The 23827-nt window shown below is 39.2% G+C and overlaps 1 protein-coding gene and 1 long non-coding RNA gene across 2 annotated transcripts; one reads left to right on the top strand and one right to left on the bottom strand.

Moving 5' to 3' along the window:
• The first annotated feature begins 18862 nt into the window (after nt 1-18862).
• On the top strand, nt 18863-20231 carry LOC113017357 (eotaxin-like). The gene is made up of 3 exons (XM_026160515.2): nt 18863-19040; nt 19120-19231; nt 19894-20231. The coding sequence occupies exons 1-3, from the start codon at nt 18971-18973 to the stop codon at nt 19985-19987; spliced, it is 276 nt and encodes a 91-aa protein (XP_026016300.1). The 5' UTR covers nt 18863-18970; the 3' UTR covers nt 19988-20231.
• Nucleotides 19890-20806, bottom strand: LOC145425358 (uncharacterized). The gene is made up of 2 exons (XR_013906027.1): nt 20662-20806; nt 19890-20549 (listed from the first exon to the last, which is right to left on the bottom strand). It is a non-coding gene; the product is annotated as an uncharacterized LOC145425358 (long non-coding RNA).
• Nucleotides 20807-23827: the final 3021 nt, after the last annotated feature.

The raw sequence follows: 23827 nt of genomic DNA, 5'->3' as shown, positions 1-23827 counted from the left end.
TGTTTGCCCATCAAAAACAAAGGACAAAGGTGCTGTCACTGCCGAGTCTCGGATGATAAAAAGAGTTTTTCGGTCATAAGTCCGGAGCGAGTTAATTTCCACAGTTAAGGCAATGAACAGCAAACAGAAAACCAGAAAACAGGTGGAGTGACGGCGAGCCGAACATACTGGCGCCATCTTGATTATTCAGATCGGCTTCCTCCGAGGCGTGGACGTCTATCAGCAGAGAATGTACCTTCACCTATCAGCAGAGAATGTCCCTTAGTCTGTAACACAGTCAAATATATTCTCAAGTAATATTCAAGCATGCCATTCAGCGTGTTAGTACGAGCTCGGGAGCAGCTTGGGAGAACAAGAAAACAGAGACTGCTTCAGGTTGTCTTCCCAAATTGACTCAACTTTATTCACAAGTACAACAGTTTATATAGAGGGTAAAATTCATGAGACAGCAGATTATCAGTTTAAACCAGTACAGACCAAGATAAGGGAGCGTCTTCCTGCCCTTGGGTGAAGAAGCACCCTTTGTATAGTTTATCAGTTCAGCTACAATGGTGATTATCTCAGCGACATATTTTCAAGGCACGAAATAAAGAGTTCTTTCATTAGTGAATTCTGAAACAAACCATCTGGCCTTCAACAGGCGTCTCCTAAGAGATTTAGAAACTAATGTAGCTGAGGGAGTGATCTCTGTGGTATTTCAACCTTGTACCAGCCTGTGATTCTCACACATCAATTCTTGGGTCAAAGAGAAAAATAACTAAAACAAAGGGGCCTTATTGAATGACAGAGTTTTCCTGTATAATGTCACTATAAAACAATATCCAGTAAATGCTCCCATGGTACTAAAATACCTAACAGGGTCTAAAAGACACGTTGATGGTTTGGAGGAAGTAATTATTGAAGTTAACTCAGAAAGATCAATTGGAGAAAAAGAGTCTAATATAACATCAATGGTACTAAGAGTAGCTGTAGATATTACATCTGTGGGATGATTATTGGTAATTTTTTCTCTAATGATAAAAATTTTATTTGTGAAGAAGTTCATGAAGTCATTACTAGTTAACGTTAAAGGGATGGTTGGCTCAAAAGAGCTCTGACTTTTTGTCAGCCTGGCTACAGTGCTGAAGAGAAACCGGGAGTTATTCTTATTTCCTCAATCAGTGACGAATAGTAAGATGTTCTGGCTTTGCGGAGGGCTTTCTTATAAAGCAGCAAACTATTTCTCCAGGCTAAATGATGATCCTCTAAATTTGTGACACGCCATTTCCTCTCCAGCTTACGAGTCATCTGCTTTAGGCTACGTGTTTGAGAATTATACCACGGAGTCAGGTACTTCTGATTAGAGACCTTAGTTTTCACAGGAGCTACAGTATCCAGAGTCGTATGTAGTGAGGAGGTGAAATTGGGGGTAGCAATCAGATAGCTGCTCTGCTCTATGTTGGTACAGGGCATTGAAGATGATAACAGTGGGTGGATTATATTCTTAAACTTAGTTACAGCACTTTCAGAAAGACATCTACTTTGATAAAGTCTATAGTAGTGATGGCCCGCTTGAAGCTGACGCTCCGGAGCGTGTGTCGAAAAAAACAACACACTGGTTCAGAAGCACTGTGTCGAGGCTTGCTTCGTTTGGCAAAAGTCACGTGACCAGTGACGTCCGAAGCTTCATTACGCACGTAACTGCTTCGGTACCTGATTCAAACAGATATAAGGAAGTGAATCATCCACGGGATTCGTGGAGTGTGTTGATGGTGACAGATAGCGACGAGGTGATCATTCCACTGACAGATATGGAGCCAGCGAGGAAGAGAGGACGTTCTGGCGTGTGGGAATATTTTGAGTTGATTTTGCTCAATTCATTTTATCTGCCGAAGTGAAAAACTTGAAATGTCCAAAATCATGTTTTCATAATGTAAATATCATTACAGCATATGACTTTAGGAACACTTCCATGTGAATTAAAGCTGATGAAGACTACAAAAATGTATTTGACACTATACGTACATGACATTGCTACACAGTTTAGAAAATCATTTTGTTTATTGTTTTTAGGTGATAGTCTGCAGGACCCAGGAATACCTGCATATCTACCAACTTGCAGTGTAGTTCCTGCACTCCACAGCCTCTTCTGTTCCATGCAAGTGGATTTTCTTCAGGGCAGGAGAAACTATTTCTAAGAAAAGAAACAGACTCAGCCAGCGCACAGTAACACTAATCCTCTTGTTAACTGTAAATAACAAAAGGGCTACCTTACATTGATCATGTTTTTACTTTGCAAGTTCTTGATTAGGGGTGGGTTTTGATTATCGCCTTTCTGATTACAATCCATGCTAAATTGAATAAAGTGATATTGATTCATTAAAATCCCTTGTCGATTTGTAAATTAACGTTATTATGCCTGAAACGCCAGCATCTCAGGTTAAACCTCACAAACATGTCGTCAAACACCATGCAGCTAAAACAGTAACTGGGAGCAGGTTTACGGATTCTGCATACAAACGTGAACACAGAGCGCGGACCCGACCCGTCAGAGTCAGATTTTGATGTGTCGGCGGGTCCGCGCTGTGTTTGCCTCTTTTTTTTCGCTGGCTTCTGCAGCTGCAGGTTTCATAACTCTCTGTTTACATCTCTAATTAAGTCTCACATGTGTCAGCTTTCTTTTAATAGATACGAAATTATGGATATATACTGTTAAATGATCAGACTTGTAATATTTCTGACTGAGGCAAAACTTTCCAGATTCCAATCAAATTGAATCGGATCCTGTATCGAATCAAAATGATTCTACAAATCAGTGACGATGCAGCCCTACTCAGCTTCCTAAGCATTTTCCCTTTCCAGTTCACAATCAATCCCACCCCTAGGTCAAAAATATGTATAGGACAATTGGCCTAATCTAATATTTTGTATGAACCTGTCCAGCTGTCCAGTGATTAAACGACAAGTAGATGGAGGCAGGACTTCACAGCAGGGGCATACTCCATAATGTGCTGTGCATTCTCATATGTATATTATATATATTGCTCACTTATTGTATTTACCAACATCAAGGAGTTATGAGCAAAGAAAGGCCACCATAGTGCATGTTTAAATAGGGAAAGTTTATTGATCAAAATGTATTACGCAGATACGCATTACATTTTTTTCAGCCCCCCAATCGAGAAAACAAAACCAATTACATGTTCAAAGCAACGGAACGGTGGCCCAATATCAGAGAGAACTCCACTCTTGAGTGAGCAGTGATAATTGAGCAGTCCGTTTTATTTTGCAGATTCAAGCTGCTCTTCAAAATTTTCACCACCAGATGTCACCGGAAAGGACTGTGTTGAAAAGCTTCGAGTAATGAACCGTTTTTCAATACAAGCTTCAGTGCTTCGGAAAGCTTCATTTGGCCATCACTAGTGCAAACTCTTGGGAACAAGTCTGCTTTGTCTGCATCTTTGGTTGAAATGGAGATGGTTACTCTAATCCACTAGTTTGCTTGATTCCTTTCATACTCCTGAACCAATTGAAGGATGTTCCTCCTAAAGTGCCAGGACCAATCACAAGTGATGAAAGGCAGGTGAGTAATTGCGACCAGGAGCGGAGGATCAAGGCGGGGACCATGAGCCGCACTGGCGAGAAGGAGTGAAGAGGAAGGAGGAACAACGAAAACACAACACCAGAGAGGACTGGAGGACCATGACAGTAGCATCCAGTATCTAAATATAAACAGTTTTTCCTGATTTACACTGAGCCTAAACTGACTTGCTTGATCTATATTACCGGGTCTGAACTCTGAGGAGGCCATTTCATGCCTTATGGTGTTTTATTGTGTAATTTTGTATCCAGGTGCACTTACACTGCATTGGCAGTGTGTCTGGGATCATTGTGAAAATTGAAGCCACTTGCCAATTAAACACTTTCCACATGGTAATGTATAGATGGAGTTACTCTCAGCTGATTCTTTACTCCTGTAGAGTGCAGTAGTGTTTTTAACCCAGTCCAGTTTATTGTCAAAGCGTACTCCTGTGAAATGAAACAAAGCCTCAAACCAGGACAGAAGCCCCACCATGTTTCCCAGATGTCTGTAAAAGCACATTATTGTACCTCTCTCCTGACCTGACTCTGTACATACTGACTTAATTTAAATAAAACATTTCCAATTTGCATTCATAACTCCATGAGGCCTTTTAATACTGATACTCTAGCTCTTGTGTAATTTGTCATACCTCAGCTTTTCTCCTACTTTCCTTTTCTTAAGAATGGCTTCTTGATGGCTTCACTCAGATCATTTCTGATGATGCAGTAGATGAATCGAAGGTGCAGATGCAGCACTCAGATCTTCTGTATCAAGTTTTTTTTATGCTTTTCGATTTTTGTTTTGTTCTTGTCCATTTTCATTCTTTTTTTTCAGAACACACTACTCACCATATCAAGAAATGCTAAGCTTTGACTAGTAGCTCCTCGGGAATCAGTGGGCATAAAATGCAGATTTTTTTTCCTGTCAAATTGTGTTGTTGCCCTTTGCATTTGTTGTAGTTAAAATTAAGTAATTAAAGTAATTAAAATAAGTAATTAAAATAATAAGAACAAACGTTTGTTTTGTGACAGGCTTCTAATAACAAAGATACAATTTAAAATAGGTTCTTTGCTAAGTTGTCTGTTATTTGTACACAAAAGTGGTTCATGTCTTGAGAAAGCCTGGAGAACTGAAGCTCAAGACCACTTTAAAAATAACAAGAGCACTCAGAATGCACAACTGCCCTCGAAGGACAAGAGCTACACAAACATTTTGAGATTTTTAAATGCTTTTTATTACAACATGCTGACATCAGCCTGCTTTTATACCAGTGCCTGACCTTTGACCTATATCTCTCTGTAAAGGTTCTCAGTCATCCAGGTCATCGTAGTCTAAGGAGCTTGGAAAGAAAAGCATCTGGACTTCTGTAAGTTTCCTTGAAGATGTTTCCGCCTCTCATCCGAGAAGCTTCTTCAGTTCTAGGGTCAAATGGTGGACAGTCCCAGATTTAAGCCCTGTGGGAGTGTCCCCCGGAGAGGGAAAATCAACCCCCTAATTCAGTTCAGTTCAGTTCATTTTTATTTCAAACATTTCAAACATGTGCCTTCACAATCATTACAAAATATCATTCCATTATTTGTTTGAAAAGGAGTAGGCTGAAGTATTTACTTATTTGTCCCTACCCCCTCAAGTTTTACCTCTCATTCATTTAATTTTTTTTTGTCTTAAATTAAACAAACAACATATGAAACATATAAACATAATGCCCCCTAATGATCCTCTACCTAATCACACGAGCCAAGGTGTGAAAACGGGTGTAGCTTACAATCAGCCAAGGTTTCAGTTGAGCTTATCATGATACCTAGCCCCACCCTATCATGGGATTTCCTGAGGTCAGATGGCCCAGCATGTGAGTGAGCCACTCACAGCTAGATGAATCGAGGGTGCAGATGCAGCACTCAGACCTTCTTTGCCAAGTTTTTACTGGATTTTTTCTATTTCTTAACACTTTCAGATTCTGTTTATCTTCTGTAGACTGTTTTTTTATGCTTGCCGTCCAGTTTCTTTATTGTTTTGGGGGGGGGGGGGGGGACACACTATTCACCATATAAAGAAATGCTAAGATTTGACAAAAAGCTCCTTGGGAATCAGTGGGCATCAGGTGACTTAACAAACATGAAAACATTTTTCTGAAAATGGAAGGTACAATGACTGGACTGAAATAAATGACAAAGTGGTGAAAGGAAAACTTAAAAAAAAAAAGCCTGGAGAACTGAAGCTCAGGACCACTTTAAAATTAACAAGTGCACTCAGAAAGCACAACAACATGGTTTCTTGATATATTTTTATATTTTTCCAAGATCAACTTTTACCTTGGATTCTAACAATGATGGTCAAGGTCAGTGCTTAGTCATCCTAGTTACACATTTCCCACAAGGCAAACTATTTTGTTGTTGTGAAGTCTGAAGTTGATCCACAAACAATTGTGGGTAATACAAAGGTTTTAATGATTAGCACATGTGGTGTGGCCATGACCGTGACACTACACTTGTACAACAGCTAAAGAGCTGTTCTGTGCTAAATGTGTTATTCAAACGACAATAAGACTAACACACACTTCTGTGTAACAGTGACTGGCTTTTGGCAGTGTGGAAGTGAAAAAACACTGCCATCATCAGGCCAAACTTGAAATTTCATAATTACTCTACAAATTTTACTCTGCAAATTGTTATTGAAGCTTTGTGATGGCAACTGTCCACTGCAGCTATCCTTGTTCTTGCTGGGTTATGGTCCACTCCCACCATGGCTGAATATGTTGTTAAGAAAATGGATATTAATACTTTTTTATATACATTATGGATTCTTTATTTCCTTGAAAGTAGAGCAGGTCATCAAATATTGTCAAATGTATTTCTATAGCACATGTAAAAATAACAGCTGTTGACCAAAGTGCTGTAAAAGAATTTTTCTACTTTTCTACTCTGGTTTAGCACTTTACACAATTTACCTCATTCACACTCATTCATTGCCAAAGTGTGTTCTAGCTAATATTCACATTCTAATTAACACATCGGAGAGAAATGTGGAGTTTGGGCATGCAGACTGAAACAGGTTTTTTTTTAAACAGTAGATGACCTGCTCTCCCCTCTGAGCTACAACAACGCCTCATTTAATGGTAGATAAGATATACACTCTTGTACTATACAGTGTTCGTGTGATAGATAAGGAACTCTATGAATGTTTCTTAATCACTTTAAGTGCTTTTTAATACGTTTAGAAAATACTAAATAAATAATAATCATAAATCTTCAAAAGTCCTGCCATATGCCATCTGCTTACAAACTATCAGTGGTTAGTGCTTAAAAAATTAACATATGAATGTTCTACAGAGAAAGAGTCCATTTGGATTTTTTCAACCCCCTTTTTCGACTTTTACTGTCATCTATATTAATATGTGATCACAATTCATTTATAGCTTTATTGTTTTACTGTTAATGTAAATGTTTTCATTTAAAAATGTCCTAAATAAATAATCTCAACTGGAGATCTGGGCCCGTATCCCTAAAGATTCTGAGAATCCTCTCAGAGAGCTCCTTGCCAGGAGTTTTAGCTTAGAAGTGATTCCAGAACATTTTCAGTGAACTCTGAGCAAGGAATGGATGGGAAATCCTATCTTAGTGAGGAGGTGTGGTTGACCCCGTTGCTAGGTATGAGTCATCATTTCAAAAGCCGTGATTGGTTGATCCTACAAGTTTGATGGAAATGAGCTTTTGGTGATAACGAGCAAAGGATGTACCCTCAAATCAATAAACATAATTATACACTCTAATCTTATGCTGACTGTAATTGTAAATAATATTTCACATTCAAGAAAATATCTGGAAAATGAATAGTAAGCTATAGGGGTTATAGCCTAACATTAGAATCTAAAATATGTGAAAACTTAAACTCATTACACCCTGTTCAAATAATGATTCGTGTCTTATTTGCTCATATTAATATCCTAGCTGGCATATTTTGTACTTTCACTCCCATATGGATCCCATTGAAAACAAGATGGCCTATCTCAAGGGGCTGTCCTTAATGAAGTGGAAATCACAACGTTACAAGTCCAGTGTGGTCTTAACGAGGGTAACATGGCTCAGCTTTTATCAATGTCTGTGATTGCTGGCTGGTCTATTTATAAAGGCTTGTTAACAAATATCCTACAAACACAGAAAATGGAGGGAAAAAAAGGACTCGCAAGCCGAACTGGACTGAGGAGCAAGGTTTGTTGCTGGCCCAGTTGGTGAACGAACATAAAGGTATGTTACGAGGAAAATTTGGCCCAACTGTCACTAGCCAAGGCAAGAGGCGCGCCTGGGACACAATATCAGGATAGCCCGGCGGATCAAACACCATTCCCATCCGCAGCACCTGCTCCGTCAGCATCCCTGCAGGAGAGCAGATTGCAACTCACAATTGATGTGTTTGAACAACAAAAAAAAGTCCTCTCCCTTCAGGAGGAGTACTACCGCCTTAAAATTGAACACCTAAAAAATAAACCATTTACAGATTGTGTTCTGTGTCTTGCATTTAACAATTGCAGGTGATGTGCAGTAAAACTGTGGTAGTTCTTAATACCATCACAAGTTCTCAAAAGATATGGGGCTACAGCTTGCCTGAAATGTAAATTTGTGAAGTTTGCCCTGTAAGGCAGTCCACTCTGGGCTAGGTTCCCCTGTGGAATGTAAATATCTTCTTCACCACCATCCTCATCGCCATCCTCCAGAGGTTCTGCAATCTGTCTAACCTTGCAAATATTGTGTAATATTGCACAGGCTATGATGACTTTGCTGACTTTTTCAGGCCTCAGCCGCACCTCTCCGTGGAGAACATGAAAGCGCCTCTTAAGCTGGCCTATGCCACGCTCCACCACTGCTCTTGTCTTGTGGGCCCTACAATAGAATACAGAGACCTTTAATTATTTGATGGAAATATTGCACTACTTGGATGCTCTAACATATTGCTTGCATTTCATTTCCATGATTTTTGTATTGTTTGGCTTACCTGTTATAGTTTAGTTGGGGCCCTTGGCGTGGCTGGAGGTAAGGTGTAAGGAGCCATGGTTTGCATGGGTAGCCACTGTCCCCTAACAAGTGGCAATTAGCTGGCACATAGCGTCTCTCAAAAAGCTGTCTGATGCCACTCTCGGAGAGCATTCTCGCATCATGTGTGGAGCCTGGCCGTTTAGCCACAATGTCCAAAATCTTACAGGCTGCATTGAAGACTATTTGCACATTGATGCTGTGGAAATTCCTCCTGTTAACAAAGACAGCCTCGTCCTCTGATGGTGCAATTATTCTCACATGTGTTCCATCAATTACACCCACAACGCCAGGGAATCCTGCAATGTCCATAAATGCCCTTTTATGTGTGTGTAAAGTGCGGGCATCCAGCGGGAATGAAACAAAATGTGTCACAATATTAGGTTGTGACAAAGCTGTCAGTGTTTGGGTGATGACTCTGCTGACAGAGGATTGGGACAGACCCAAGTCATCACTGCTGCATTGTTGCATTTTCCTGGTTGCCAAATACCTCAGGGTTGTGATTACTTTCGTCTCCGGTGTAATAGAGATGCAATTACTTCACCAACTCGACGCCACAACGCTAAGGAGATCCACCACAAACATGATTCCTGCACGATCCAATCTGTAGCGTCTCAATAATTCCCTGTCATCCAGTGTTTGCAGGACATCTCTGCCTCTTCTGTTGGTCATTTTGTGCAGCTGCTTAGGGGAACTCCTAAGCCACGAAAAGTCCTCTTCCCTGCTCTTAGCAGATCTTGCCTTAGGAGCCCTTTTAAGCGCTAGGAATCTTGAGGAATAGCTTTTATATTAACTGGGATTGTCGTGTCACTTTTAGGGGAAATTCTAAGAAAATGTCATGACTCTGAGAATTTTCTTAGAATTTGGCTGCTAGGAGCCACTTTTTGCACAAAGATTCTTTAGGGATACGGGCCCTGGTTTCTAAACCGGACTGTAGCTGTCGTAACATCTTCGTACCAAGAGGTGGCAGTGCGACCGTGGTTCTAAGGTGCATTTAAAACCCAGGAGGGCATGGAGCTACCTGCCAGAGAGCAGCAGGTAAGCGCATAGCCCGGTTAGCTGGTTAATTGCACTGATGGTACATTTTGTGCTCTGAAGACCAGACACTCTGATGATCACGTGCTGTTGGTTGTTGGTGGTTAAATGACAAACTGCTCAATTTAGAAACCCACAAACAGCCGCAGAGAGAGATGAAGTTATTTTAAAATATCTGAGGGCTGCTGATGTATCCTTCAGCATGTCTTTACTGCACACCATCTGTTACTGTGCTCACAGTGCCAGGTGCATGTGCACTATAGCAGCACACAGAAACATGCAGTGGACTCATATTATCGTAGCTCTAATGAACATCATGTGGATTGCTTTCTTTTTACCTCCGCATCTTGTTCCAGGTAAGAGCTTTGCTTTTGGTGTTTTAAATAGAAAATGTTCATGTAAAATTATTCCTCCTATAATATATCATATTTCAAATATAATGATCGTTTTGAGGTGATGTCTTTTCATCTCCAGTGTTTGTGCAGAGAAGAAGCACGAGCATCTCTGATGAGGAAATCCTGCTGAGAGGGTTTTGTATTCAGCCTCCACCTGACATAAACTGGATATCAAGTGTACCAGCAGTCTACATCCCTGATAATAAAACCAACTCCACCAACACAAGCTTAAAAAGTAAGCTTCCTTTCTGCTTTCATCCCTGCTCAAACCAGAATTAAGACTCTACACAAGAGTGCTCTAGACTCCAGAGCATTCAAGACTCTGGAGATCAACATGTACCAAACCACTAACTACTGACTATTTAGTTCTATAGAAAATGGTGTCACCTTTCCTGGAATATACCATGTGTTGGAGGGCCTATAGTGTTTTTAGACATTTTAGTATATGTTTGAAAGTCCACCCAATTAAACACTGCTGTCTTGTATTTCAACCCTTAGAAGACCTGGATGAGACAACGGCAACTACTTCTCCTGTAGTGGAGCTGAAGGTCCCAGGAGTCACCACACCCTCAGAGACAGTTTCTCACAGCAGCTCTGCAGCTCCTGATGTTAGAGGTACACAACAACTGAATGCTCCTAACCAAGCAGAATATCTTCCTGGTAACAGTGAGTTAGTCCAGCAGAAGGCCTGTGTTGAAGTGGCACCTTCACACATTCTGCTGGAGGGAAATTATATAAAATACCCATTTATGTGTTATATTATGAAGGTTTGTCTACTGAGTTTTTATATAAATAAGTACATATTTATTGTGGTAGAATTTTTAAGTTGGCTTTAACAAGTATTTTCCCCATCATAAACGAAGAATGTGAATATAAAATGCAGTTTTTAAAATGATTTATTATCATTAAAACACTAGCCAAAGCTACCTGAATCTTTGTGAATTGTTAAAAACAAGAAAGTTGTTTTTTGGGGTGGGTTGTTTTTTTTTTTTTTGCATTATTTTCTTTGTATACAGCTAAATAGTTTTGTCCTGTATTTCAACCCTTAGAAGACCTGGATGAGACAACGGCAACTACTTCTCCTGTAGTGAAGCTCCCAAGAGTCAACACACCGTCAGAGAAGGTTTCTCACAGACGCTCTGCACATCCTTGTGATAGAGTGAAACGGCAACTGAACTTTCCTTACCAAAGTTTTCGACATAAGAGATCTAGTAAGGGTGCTGATTTCACGATATGGATGAATAGTTTGTGAATTCTTTTGTACCAGCACTAATCAATTATTGCACATTGCTCAGAATCCTCACATCATTAATATTTTCATTACTTTAGTGCCGGTTCTAAACAAAATAAAAGGTCAGGTTGCATCACCACTGCACCTCTGTCTGATCTGGAAGTGATCAATAAATGAAAAAACTTGTTTGTTTTCATATTCTGATCAGTTTTTACGTGTTTGGATACTTTGCTTTCATCATATGTTGCACACACTAGAAGGCAGTTGTTTGAAAAAATAAAGTACATATTTATTGAGATAGAATTTTGAAGCTGGCTTTATTCAAAGTTCAGATTTCTGAACTTAAAATTATGTAAATAAAGACATATTTTCCATGTTAATTTCCCCAACTTCCCTTTAAAATATAGCACTTTCGAAAAATTTTAATACAAAGAAATGTTCCTAATCTTCCTCATCATTTTGGTGCTACCCTGCCAGACAGGTAGGCAGCAACAGCAGCCAAGTTTGTGAACGATATAACTTGTGAAGGATTTTCAAACTGATACTAAAAATATCAGGCAAGTCTAAATCCCGGTGACCTTGAACTCAAGGTCAGAAGTTTTCCTAAAAGTGTTGGGAATGCAAAAACTTGAGAACAAGGCGAGGTGGATTTTGAAATGTAAACCATGTGTGTATTTACTAGGAAGATGAGGGGTAGCACTCATGGTCGTCAGTATGTTTTTTTTTTTTTTACTGTCTGATCTTAATGCTCTTTACTCAGCTGGAAATGGTCCCGACAACTGCTGCTTCAAGTTTTACCCAAGAAGAATTACAGCAAGCCTTGTGGAGTCGTATTACCTGACTGATCACCGATGCCTAAAGCCTGGTGCCATGTAAGTGAAGAAATCTGGGTCTATTTCTTGTCATAATGTTTAACACAATGGCTGAAATTACTGTAATGAAAAATGCGCAGTATGACCATTGTAACAGCATATTTGTACAATTAAAAATTAAAATTATGCACATGATGCAAAGTTACATTTTTGAACTGAAAGTTATGTAAATAAGGACATTTTTTCATGCTAAACTTTCCATTTGAAATAGAACACTTTGGAAAATTTTGTTATTTGTACTTTTTTAGTAAAAAAAGAAAAAAGAACCGATAATAACAGCAGCATTTCTTTGTTTCAGCTTCATTACCAAAAAAGGTCGTTCAGTCTGTATGGATCCGTCTCTCTCCTGGGTCGATAGCATCATGAAAATGCTGGACGAGTGCACTTTTTAAACCAGCTGCCTGCTCATCATTTCATTTTGTTCTGCTTTATCAGATAATATCATATCCAATGTGGCTTTATGATTTTTGTAATTAGTGCAACTCTGTCTCAACTGATCCAAAGCTAGTTATTAGCCTGAAGCAATCCACTGAAAAGTCCTTTGATTGTGTAATGTCTCTTTGCTTTGTGTTATGTGTTATCCTCCAAAATAAACACCACAAAAATACAAGCGTGTGAAACTTTTTCTTGTCTCTTCTTCATTTCTTCTAAGCTTTACGAGTTGCCAAGTCTTCCTTACATACTGTGTGAAATAACACTTTTAAAATAAATAACACATAATTTGGTCGATTCTGAAAGTATATATGCAACTGATTTGTAGCTGTATGTAAATGTTTGGCTTTCCCTCGATGCACCAACTAAGAATCTTATGGTTGAGCTATCATTGGAATTTCATTTGGAATTAAAAGTAAATAATTGACTCTTTAATAATAATAATTTTCTGGCCCAGTTCTGTCTTTTTCTTCTTAACTACCACTGCTTTTACAAATTGCTAATGATTAACTGGTTTCCTGTCCAAACTTCACCTCTACTGTTGCCCACTGTCAGCTGGGACAGACTTCCTGAGCTACTGGCTAGAGGACACCTTAGTTAATGCTACTCTGTCTGCTGGTCTCTGAACTTGTTGAGCTTTATTGAATGCTTGCCTGTTGATGAACTTGCTACTGACAACATATCAAGTGACTCTCACTTTAAGTAAAAAACAACAAAAACACCCAAACAAAGAACAACTACTTCCTTCTGTGAGTTCTGTTTTGAGTCCTTATGTAGTTTGTCAGAGATATTAGAGAAGTTATATTAAAGGAAATGGCCCAGCACTCTGTGTTAGACCTATAACTCTTATACAATAGATTTCTTTTTATTTTATATCAGTATAAATATTTCCATGGACATACAGAAAACAATGTAGCATCCAGTATCTAAAAGAAAAAGGTTTTTAGGTTTGTTTGTTTTTTAACACAAATTAACCAGCAGAGTAATTAGGCACAGTCTTGTGCTTGGTGTTGCAAATTGCTAAGTTATGTTATGGCCGAAGATTAGAACATTCATCAGAGGTCAAAATACATCCATACAACTCTTTCCTTTTCCTGTTCCTAATTTCTCTTGCAGCCATTAATTGGATTTACAATAACGTCCAAAAGTCTTGAGCCAACCTTTGTTTCTGTATACTTTGCCACAAAAATGAGAAAAAAAAGTGCAATGATGAAAATGTGCAAACATACATTTAAATAAAATTCTAGTTTGTACACTTTTATTCACCTTTAAAGTCAATATTTAAGATGATCATCATTGTTCTTCAACAACCTGAACCCTCTTAGGCAATTTCTTTGGTAATATATTTAAGTATTATTTGGAAACGATTCTCAAGAATTCTTAAAGGACATTCCAAAGCCCTTCTTCAGATATTGGCTACCTTTTGTTTCCGTGTCAAGATTATCTCCGAATGATCCCAGACTTGGATCTGCTCTCTGGGGAGGCCGATCCATGACTACATTTTTATCCAGGTGTATGTTCGCTGCATTGGCAGTGTGTCTGGGATCATTGCTCTGCTCAAAATTGAAGTACTTGCCGATTAAACACTTCCTAGGTATTGCATAGTGGGAGCTAAATTCAACTACTCCCTTATTCACAAGGGGTTACCACAACAGGTAACTCTGCATATTAGACTTGGCAAGCTTTTGCACCAGATCGTCCTGACATGGCCATAAAGGGATTCGTGACTCCTTAAGGGGTTGAACCAGCAATATTTTGCTCGTTTGGTAAATGTATAAACCACTACACTTCTTTTGTCCTCCACAGTGAGGATTCATCCTTTGAGTTAAGCACATTTTTAATGCTTAAACGATACAGAGTTAGGTGTTAGGTGATTTAACAAACAAGAAAATGCTCAGGCACAAGGACTGGACTGAAGTAAGTGAAAAAGCAGCCAATGGTAAATTCTGAAAGACCTTCAGAAAGCCTGGAGATCTGTAGGTCAATAGCACTTTAAAAATAACAAGAGCACTCAGAAAGCACAACTCCTCACAAAGGTCAAAGGTTAGACTAAAACTTTGAGTCCTAGGAAATAAGGGAATAAAGACTTTTAGGCTGGCTTAAGGCATTTACACAGTACTGTGTGTTGACCATTGCAAGAACATTATCTTTTCATCCTCGTTCCTTTTTGTCAAGATGTGATTATAGTGCACACACACACACACACACACACACACACACACACACACACACACACACACACACACACACACACACACACACACACTTCTAACTAACTGGCTTTTGGCAGTGTAGGTGTGAAAAACCACTGCCATCATCAGGTCAAACTTGAAATTGCCACATTTATGTTAAAATAAACCGAGGCTCTGTGATGACATGGCGTGCTCTCCTGGGTGCACCTACAACCATGACTGAATATGTTGCTAAGAAAATTAACATTATTATTATTTAATTATTTATTAAGTGGGTTATACACCCTGTAATGTTTATGGCTCTGAAAGAGGGGCACGTATCCAATATTCAGAAAATCAGTGGATCAGTCCCAGGTTCCTCCATTCTGCATGATAAAGTGCCCGTGGGTAAGACAGTACACGCCACCTAGCCCCCATGTTTGAAGCATTGAATGAATATGTCATGAACACTTTAAGTGCTTAAGATTAGAATATATATAAAGAAACCATGTCCTTCTAAAATATCATGGGTTAGTGCTGAAAAATTATGAAATGAATATACTACACAGTTGATTTGGGGTTCACCGGTTTTTGGAGATTTGACTTTCATTTATATTTATATGTGATCAAGTTTGTGTGAAATAATTTATACTTTTAAAAAAATAATTTATACATCATTTTACTACATATTGAAATACTTTCATTTGAAAATGCCCTAAAATAATTCATTTCAACTAAATAGGCCTATCTAGTTTCTAAACAATCCTGTAGCTGTCGTAACATCTTTGTCCCAGCAGGTGGCAGTGTGACCATGGTTTGGCCAGATGATAGCAGACAGAGGCACATGCTCCTTCTTTTCTGATAGTCTGATCATTTCTCTCCTATTTCAGCATTTTTTTAAAACCAAAACAGAAGCAAAAAGGGGTAATGCCTGATATATTATATAGATTACTTATTTTACATTGGAACCTGAAAGAAATTAATTCTTATTTTCTCCTTAAGTATTTAAATACCCACAGAAGATATAGTTCGGTTGTAAACTTATGGACATAAGGTCATTCAAGCCATTCAGTTTCTTGCAGCAGCTCTGCAGCTCGTGATGTTACAGTGACACAACAACCAAACACTCCTTACTGAGGAGATCAACATATGAGATATCCTTCTGGTAATGCTGGTTTCACTATTTATATCTAAAAACATAGATATCTATCATCTGTATCTATTATTATAGGATATACTGCACAACATAAAGCACCTTGAGGTAACTTTTGTTGTGATTTGGCGCTATAAATAAAATTGAATTGAATTGTGTGAATGTTAGTTAGAAAGCACTAAGGAAATGTGTTTGTGCGAATGGGTGTGAATGGGTGAATGCACAAGTTGTGTAAAGCGCTTTGAGTGCTCAGAAGAGTAGAAAAGCACTGTTAAGAACCATTTACTGCCATCTCCTCCAGCTTGCCCAGGGGAACACCAAGGCGTTCCCAGGCCAGCCAAGAGATATAATCCCTCCAGTGGTCTTGGTCTCTCCCGGGGCCTCCTCCTGGTGGGACGTGCCCGGTACACCTCACCTAGGAGCCAAGGATTTAGTCCCTACCCACATCTCATACCCATAGGTGAGGGTAGGGACGTAGATCGACCGGTAAATTGAAAGCTTTGCTTTTACACTCAGCTCTCTCTTCACCACGTACAGACAGCAACCTGAGGGGAAACTAGGATACCCACTCCAGCCCGCCTCTCACCAGGGACAACTAGACTGAGACAGAGTCCAAGCCCTCTCCAGGGGACTGGTTCCAGAGCCCAAGCTGTGGGGTTGGTTGGTCTACAGGATGATGGGCCCGTGTCACTTTTTCGGGCTGTGACCGGACGGGCCCCCCAATGGACTAAGACCTGGCCACCAGACGCTCTCCCGCGGGCACCCTCCCCAGGCCTGGCTCCAGGGCAGGGCCCCAGTGACCCTATCCCGGGCAGGGTGAACTGTTCCCTTGGTGTTCTGCTCATAGGGGTCTTCTGAATCGCTCTTTTTCTGGTGCCACAAAGTTCAGATTTCTAAGCTGAAAATTATGCAAATAAAGACCTTTTTCCATGTTAATTTCACCAATTTCCCTATAAATTAGAAAACATTTTAATTCAAAGAAATGTTCCTTATCTTCCTCATCATTTTGGGGCTACGCTGACTGACGGGCGGGCAGCATCAACACCCAAGTTTGTGAATCAGATAACTTGTGTAGGATTCTGAAATTGATACCACAGGTGCAGCTACTTAAAATAATGTATAAGTCTGAGTCCTGTGACCTTCTCAAGTCAAGGTGATCTCAAGGTCAGAGGTCAGGTCTTCACAAATAACAATTTTATCATTAGAGAAAAAATTACCAATAATCATCCCACAGATGTAATATTATCTACAGCTACTCTTAGTACCATTGATGTTAAGTTAGACTCTTTTTCTCCAATTGATCTTTCTGAGTTAACTTCAATAATTACTTCCTCCAAACCATCAACGTGTCTTTTAGACCCCATCCCTACAAAACTGCTCAAAGAAGTCCTGCCATTAATTAATGCTTCAGTCTTAAATATGATCAACCTATCTCTAATAATTGGCTATGTACCACAGGCCTTCAAGCTGGCTGTAGTTAAACCTTTACTCAAAAAGCATCTCTAGACCCAGCAGTCTTAGCTAATTATAGGCCAATCTCCAACCTTCCTTTCATATCAAAAATCCTTGAAAGAGTAGTTGTCAAACAGCTAACAGATCATCTGCAGAGGAATGGTTTATTTGAGGAGTTTCAGTCAGGTTTCAGAGCTCATCACAGCACAGAAACAGCTTTAGTGAAGGTTACAAATGATCTTCTTATGGCCTCTGACAGTGGACTCATCTCTGTGCTTGTCCTGCTAGACCTCAGTGCAGCGTTCGATACTGTCGACCCTAATATCCTATTAGAGCGATTAGAGCATGCTGTAGGTATTACAGGTGGTTTGTACTGCAGTGGTTTGTATCATATCTATCTAATAGACTCCAATTTGTTCATGTAAATGGAGAGTCCTCTTCACACACTGAGGTTAATTATGGAGTTCCACAGGGTTCAGTGCTAGGACCAATTCTGTTTACACTATACATGCTTCCCTTAGGCAGCATCATTAGAAGACATAACATACATTTTCACTGCTATGCAGATGACACCCAGCTCTATCTGTCCATGAAGCCAGATAACACACACCAATTAGCTAAACTGCAGGAATGTCTTAAAGACATGCTGGGGGATTCCCATGATGCATTGAGTTTTTCCTTTCCAGTCACCTTTCTCACTCACTATGTATTAACAGACCTCTCTGCATTGAATCATATCTGTTATTAATCTCTGTCTCTCTTCCACAGCATGTCTTTTATCCTGTCTTCCTTCTCTCACCCCAACCGGTCGCAGCAGATGGCCCCGCCCCTCCCTGAGCCTGGTTCTGCTGGAGGTTTCTTCCTGTTAAAAGGGAGTTTTTCCTTCCCACTGTCGCTAAAGTGCTTGCTCATAGAGGGTCATATGATTGTTGGGTTTTTCTCTGTATCTACTGTACAATATAAAGCACCTTGAGGCGACTTTTGTTGTGATTTGGCGCTATATAAATAAAATTGAATTGAATTGTAAGTCTTAGGAATGCGATAATTTGAAAACAAGGCGCGGTGAATTTAGAAATTTATACCATTTGATTATCTACAAGTAGGACTAGCTCTGGTGGTCATCAATATTTTTTTTATTGTTATACTTTCTAAAAAGTTTGATCTTAATCCTCTTTACTCAGATGGAAATAGTCCCAACAACTGCTGCTGAAAGTTGTACCAAGAAGAATTAAAGCAAAACTCATGGAGTCATATGGACTGCTCAACGATTGTTTTAGCGTTTTTTTTGTGGTCATAATATTTTGTGACATATATTTTTTTAAAACTTTTGGGCGAGGGGGATGTAGAAGTTGGTTTTGTTAACAGTGTCATGCTTTGAGCTGCATCGCTGGGCTAAACCGCAGCTTCATTTCCTGTCAATGTAACCGAATGGAAAGTTCTGTCAGAGGCATTTTCAGCAATTTTTGAAACCACATCCACCCTCCCTCTTTCACACCAATGACACCCTATCTACCTTTAAAAAAAAGTATTGATCTTGATAAATGTAACAGCACACCACCTAATATTTAGAAGCCCTTGCTTGCGTCTGAAGAGCAGCTGTTGTCTTTATCGTCATCATCATCAACTCCTGAGGAATCATAATGAAAACCGCTCAGTTCCTTTTGCTGTGCATCCTTGGAGCTGCTTTGTTGCCTGCAGTTAACTGCAACAGTAAGATTACCTTAAGTGTCATCATTAAAAGAGAAGTTTTATTTTTTGAGTAAGTCTAATGAAATGTCTTTTTCCTCAGATGCAAATGGTCCCGACACCTGCTGTTTCAAGTTGTACCCGGGAAGAATTCAAGCAAACCTCATCAAGTCGTATCGACTGACTGATCACCGATGCCCAAAGTCTGCCATCATGTAAGTGAAGAAAACTGGGTTTATTTTATTTTCATAATGTTTAACACAAATACTGAAAATACTGTAATGAAAATTATGCAGTATGATCATTGTAACTGCAGAGTTTCTGGACAATTAAAAATTGTCATTTTACACATGATGCTCAGGACATAGTATGAGTTTGATACTTTTTATTTGAACTTGTATTTGTTCTCCTACTATTGTCTTTTAATTTTATCCTGTAAATGTTCAAGAAAAATGCACAAACTTGTTTTCATAATTTGATCAATTTTACGTGGATGTTTGGCTATTTTGCTTGTAAATTGTTTGAAATACACATTTAAGTGTTTATATTATGACATTTTGTCTACTGGTCATTTAAAAAAAAAAAAAAAAGTACATATTCGGGCATTCGAAACCACTGAACGGCTACCCTGAGGTACCCCTGAGCAAGGTAACGTCTCTTCACACTGCTCCCCGGATGCCTGATTGGTGGCTGCCCACTGCTTCACTAGAGTGAATGGGTTAAATGCAGAGAGTAATTTCCCTACTGGGATAAATAAAGTATACATTATTATTATTATTATTATTATTATTATTGTTATTTTTACAACATATTTACTGAGAGAATTTTGAAGCTTATTTAAAATTCAGATTTCTGAATTTCCACCTCTTTGTTTCAGCTTCATTACCAAAAAGTCTCGTTCAGTGTGTGTGGATGCGTCTGCCTCCTGGACCCAACGCATCATGAAAAGACTGGACCAGAGCTCTTTCTGAACCAGCTGCCTGCTCATCCTTACACATTGCTCTGCTTTGTCAGATAATATCATATAAAACGCATGCAAACTTGAGTTTTTATAATGACAGTTCTTTTACATGTGGTCCAAAGTTTATCTTTCAAGCGATTATAAGCCTGAAATAATCCACTGAACAGTCACGCCCTTTGATTGTGTAATGTCTCGTGGATGCTTTGTGCTATATATATTATGCTCCAAAATAAACACCTCACAAATACGACAAAGAGTCTGAAACTTTTTGTCTCTTCTTCGTTTCTTTGAAGCTTTAAGACTTGTCAAGTCTAATTTTCCTTTGATACAGTTTAAAATAAGGTTTTCTAAATAAATAACACATTTTATCAAATGTTCTGATGGAATATTTAGCAGTAATATATACAGTGATGAAGGATCGGGGCCTGTGGGGGTGGGGGATCCGGGGTAAGGGTAACATGTCCACACTCCTCTTCACACAGTCTGTGACTCACTCAAACCCACTCAACACTGGAATCCACTCATGTTCATCTAACAGGGTCCACCAGAAACAAGAAGGGGTCCAGGAAGATCTGTACAGAGAAAGGTTAGGAAAGGTTCGTTAGAAAAACATGAACAGATTCAAAAAGAGCACCGGGGCTACACTAACTGAGGTAAATGCAAAAATGCAGTGAAAAACGTCACCTCGCCGTTGGCTTACGTAGTGGCAGGAGCGTGCAAGGTGCTTTGAGTACCTGCAGTCTGACTAATCTTGTTCCAGAGTGCATCTATAGTAAAACTGACCTGTCTCATTCTTTCATTTAGAAGTTGATTTTGTGCTTTCCATAGTGCAAACTCTTGGGAACAAGTCTGCTTTGTCTGCATCTTTGGTTGAAATGGAGATGGTTACTCTAATCCACTAGTTTGCTTGATTCCTTTCATACTCCTGAACCAATTGAAGGATGTTCCTCCAAAAGTGCCAGGACCAATCACAAGTGATGAAAGGCAGGTGAGTAATTGCGACCAGGAGCGGAGGATCAAGGCGGGGACCATGAGCCGCACTGGCGAGAAGGAGTGAAGAGGAAGGAGGAACAACGAAAACACAACACCAGAGAGGACTGGAGGACCATGACAGTAGCATCCAGTATCTAAATATAAACAGTTTTTCCTGATTTACACTGAGCCTAAACTGACTTGCTTGATCTATATTACCGGGTCTGAACTCTGAGGAGGCCATTTCATGCCTTATGGTGTTTTATTGTGTAATTTTGTATCCAGGTGCACTTACACTGCATTGGCAGTGTGTCTGGGATCATTGTGAAAATTGAAGCCACTTGCCAATTAAACACTTTCCACATGGTAATGTATAGATGGAGTTACTCTCAGCTGATTCTTTATTCATTCACTACTGCACTCCTGTAGAGTGCAGTAGTGTTTTTAACCCAGTCCAGTTTATTGTCAAAGCGTACTCCTGTGAAATGAAACAAAGCCTCAAACCAGGACAGAAGCCCCACCATGTTTCCCAGATGTCTGTAAAAGCACATTATTGTACTTCTCTCCTGACCTGCCTCTGTACATACTGACTTAATTTAAATAAAACATTTCCAATTTGCATTCATAACTCCATGAGGCCTTTTAATACTGATACTCTAGCTCTTGTGTAATTTGTCATACCTCAGCTTTTCTCCTACTTTCCTTTTCTTAAGAATGGCTTCTTGATGGCTTCACTCAGATCATTTCTGATGATGCAGTAGATGAATCGAAGGTGCAGATGCAGCACTCAGATCTTCTGTATCAAGTTTTTTTTATGCTTTTCGATTTTTGTTTTGTTCTTGTCCATTTTCATTCTTTTTTTTCAGAACACACTACTCACCATATCAAGAAATGCTAAGCTTTGACTAGTAGCTCCTTGGGAATCAGTGGGCATAAAATGCAGATTTTTTTTCCTGTCAAATTGTGTTGTTGCCCTTTGCATTTGTTGTAGTTAAAATTAAGTAAGTAAAGTAATTAAAATAAGTAATTAAAATAATAAGAACAAACGTTTGTTTTGTGACAGGCTTCTAATGACAAAGATACAATTTAAAATAGGTTCTTTGCTAAGTTGTCTGTTATTTGTACACAAAAGTGGTTCATGTCTTGAGAAAGCCTGGAGAACTGAAGCTCAAGACCACTTTAAAAATAACAAGAGCACTCAGAATGCACAACTGCCCTCGAAGGACAAGAGCTACACAAACATTTTGAGATTTTTAAATGCTTTTTATTACAACATGCTGACATCAGCCTGCTTTTATACCAGTGCCTGACCTTTGACCTATATCTCTCTGTAAAGGTTCTCAGTCATCCAGGTCATCGTAGTCTAAGGAGCTTGGAAAGAAAAGCATCTGGACTTCTGTAAGTTTCCTTGAAGATGTTTCGCCTCTCATCCGAGAAGCTTCTTCAGTTCTAGGGTCAAATGGTGGACAGTCCCAGATTTAAGCCCTGTGGGAGTGTCCCCCGGAGAGGGAAAATCAACCCCCTAATGATCCTCTACCTAATCACACGAGCCAAGGTGTGAAAACGGGTGTAGCTTACAATCAGCCAAGGTTTCAGTTGAGCTTATCATGATACCTAGCCCCACCCTATCATGGGATTTCCTGAGGTCAGATGGCCCAGCATGTGAGTGAGCCACTCACAGCTAGATGAATCGAGGGTGCAGATGCAGCACTCAGACCTTCTTTGCCAAGTTTTTACTGGATTTTTTTCTATTTCTTAACACTTTCAGATTCTGTTTATCTTCTGTAGACTGTTTTTTTATGCTTGCCGTCCAGTTTCTTTATTGTTTTTGGGGGGGGGGGGGACACACTATTCACCATATAAAGAAATGCTAAGATTTGACAAAAAGCTCCTTGGGAATCAGTGGGCATCAGGTGACTTAACAAACATGAAAACATTTTTCTGAAAATGGAAGGTACAATGACTGGACTGAAATAAATGACAAAGTGGTGAAAGGAAAACTTAAAAAAAAAAGCCTGGAGAACTGAAGCTCAGGACCACTTTAAAATTAACAAGTGCACTCAGAAAGCACAACAACATGGTTTCTTGATATATTTTTATATTTTTCCAAGATCAACTTTTACCTTGGATTCTAACAATGATGGTCAAGGTCAGTGCTTAGTCATCCTAGTTACACATTTCCCACAAGGCAAACTATTTTGTTGTTGTGAAGTCTGAAGTTGATCCACAAACAATTGTGGGTAATACAAAGGTTTTAATGATTAGCATATGTGGTGTGACCATGACCGTGACACTACACTTGTACAACAGCTAAAGAGCTGTTCTGTGCTAAATGTGTTATTCAAACGACAATACGACTAACACACACACTTCTGTGTAACAGTGACTGGCTTTTGGCAGTGTGGAAGTGAAAAAACACTGCCATCATCAGGCCAAACTTGAAATTTCATAATTACTCTACAAATTTTACTCTGCAAATTGTTATTGAAGCTTTGTGATGGCAACTGTCCACTGCAGCTATCCTTGTTCTTGCTGGGTTATGGTCCACTCCCACCATGGCTGAATATGTTGTTAAGAAAATGGATATTAATACTTTTTTATATACATTATGGATTCTTTATTTCCTTGAAAGTAGAGCAGGTCATCAAATATTGTCAAATGTATTTCTATAGCACATGTAAAAATAACAGCTGTTGACCAAAGTGCTGTAAAAGAATTTTTCTACTTTTCTACTCTGGTTTAGCACTTTACACAATTTACCTCATTCACACTCATTCATTGCCAAAGTGTGTTCTAGCTAATATTCACATTCTAATTAACACATCGGAGAGAAATGTGGAGTTTGGGCATGCAGACTGAAACAGGTTTTTTTTTAAAC

Source organism: Astatotilapia calliptera, chromosome 3 (assembly GCF_964374335.1).
Source record: "Astatotilapia calliptera chromosome 3, fAstCal68.1, whole genome shotgun sequence".
NCBI classification, from domain to species: Eukaryota; Metazoa; Chordata; class Actinopteri; order Cichliformes; family Cichlidae; genus Astatotilapia; species Astatotilapia calliptera.
This window is presented reverse-complemented; position numbering and strand designations above follow the sequence as displayed.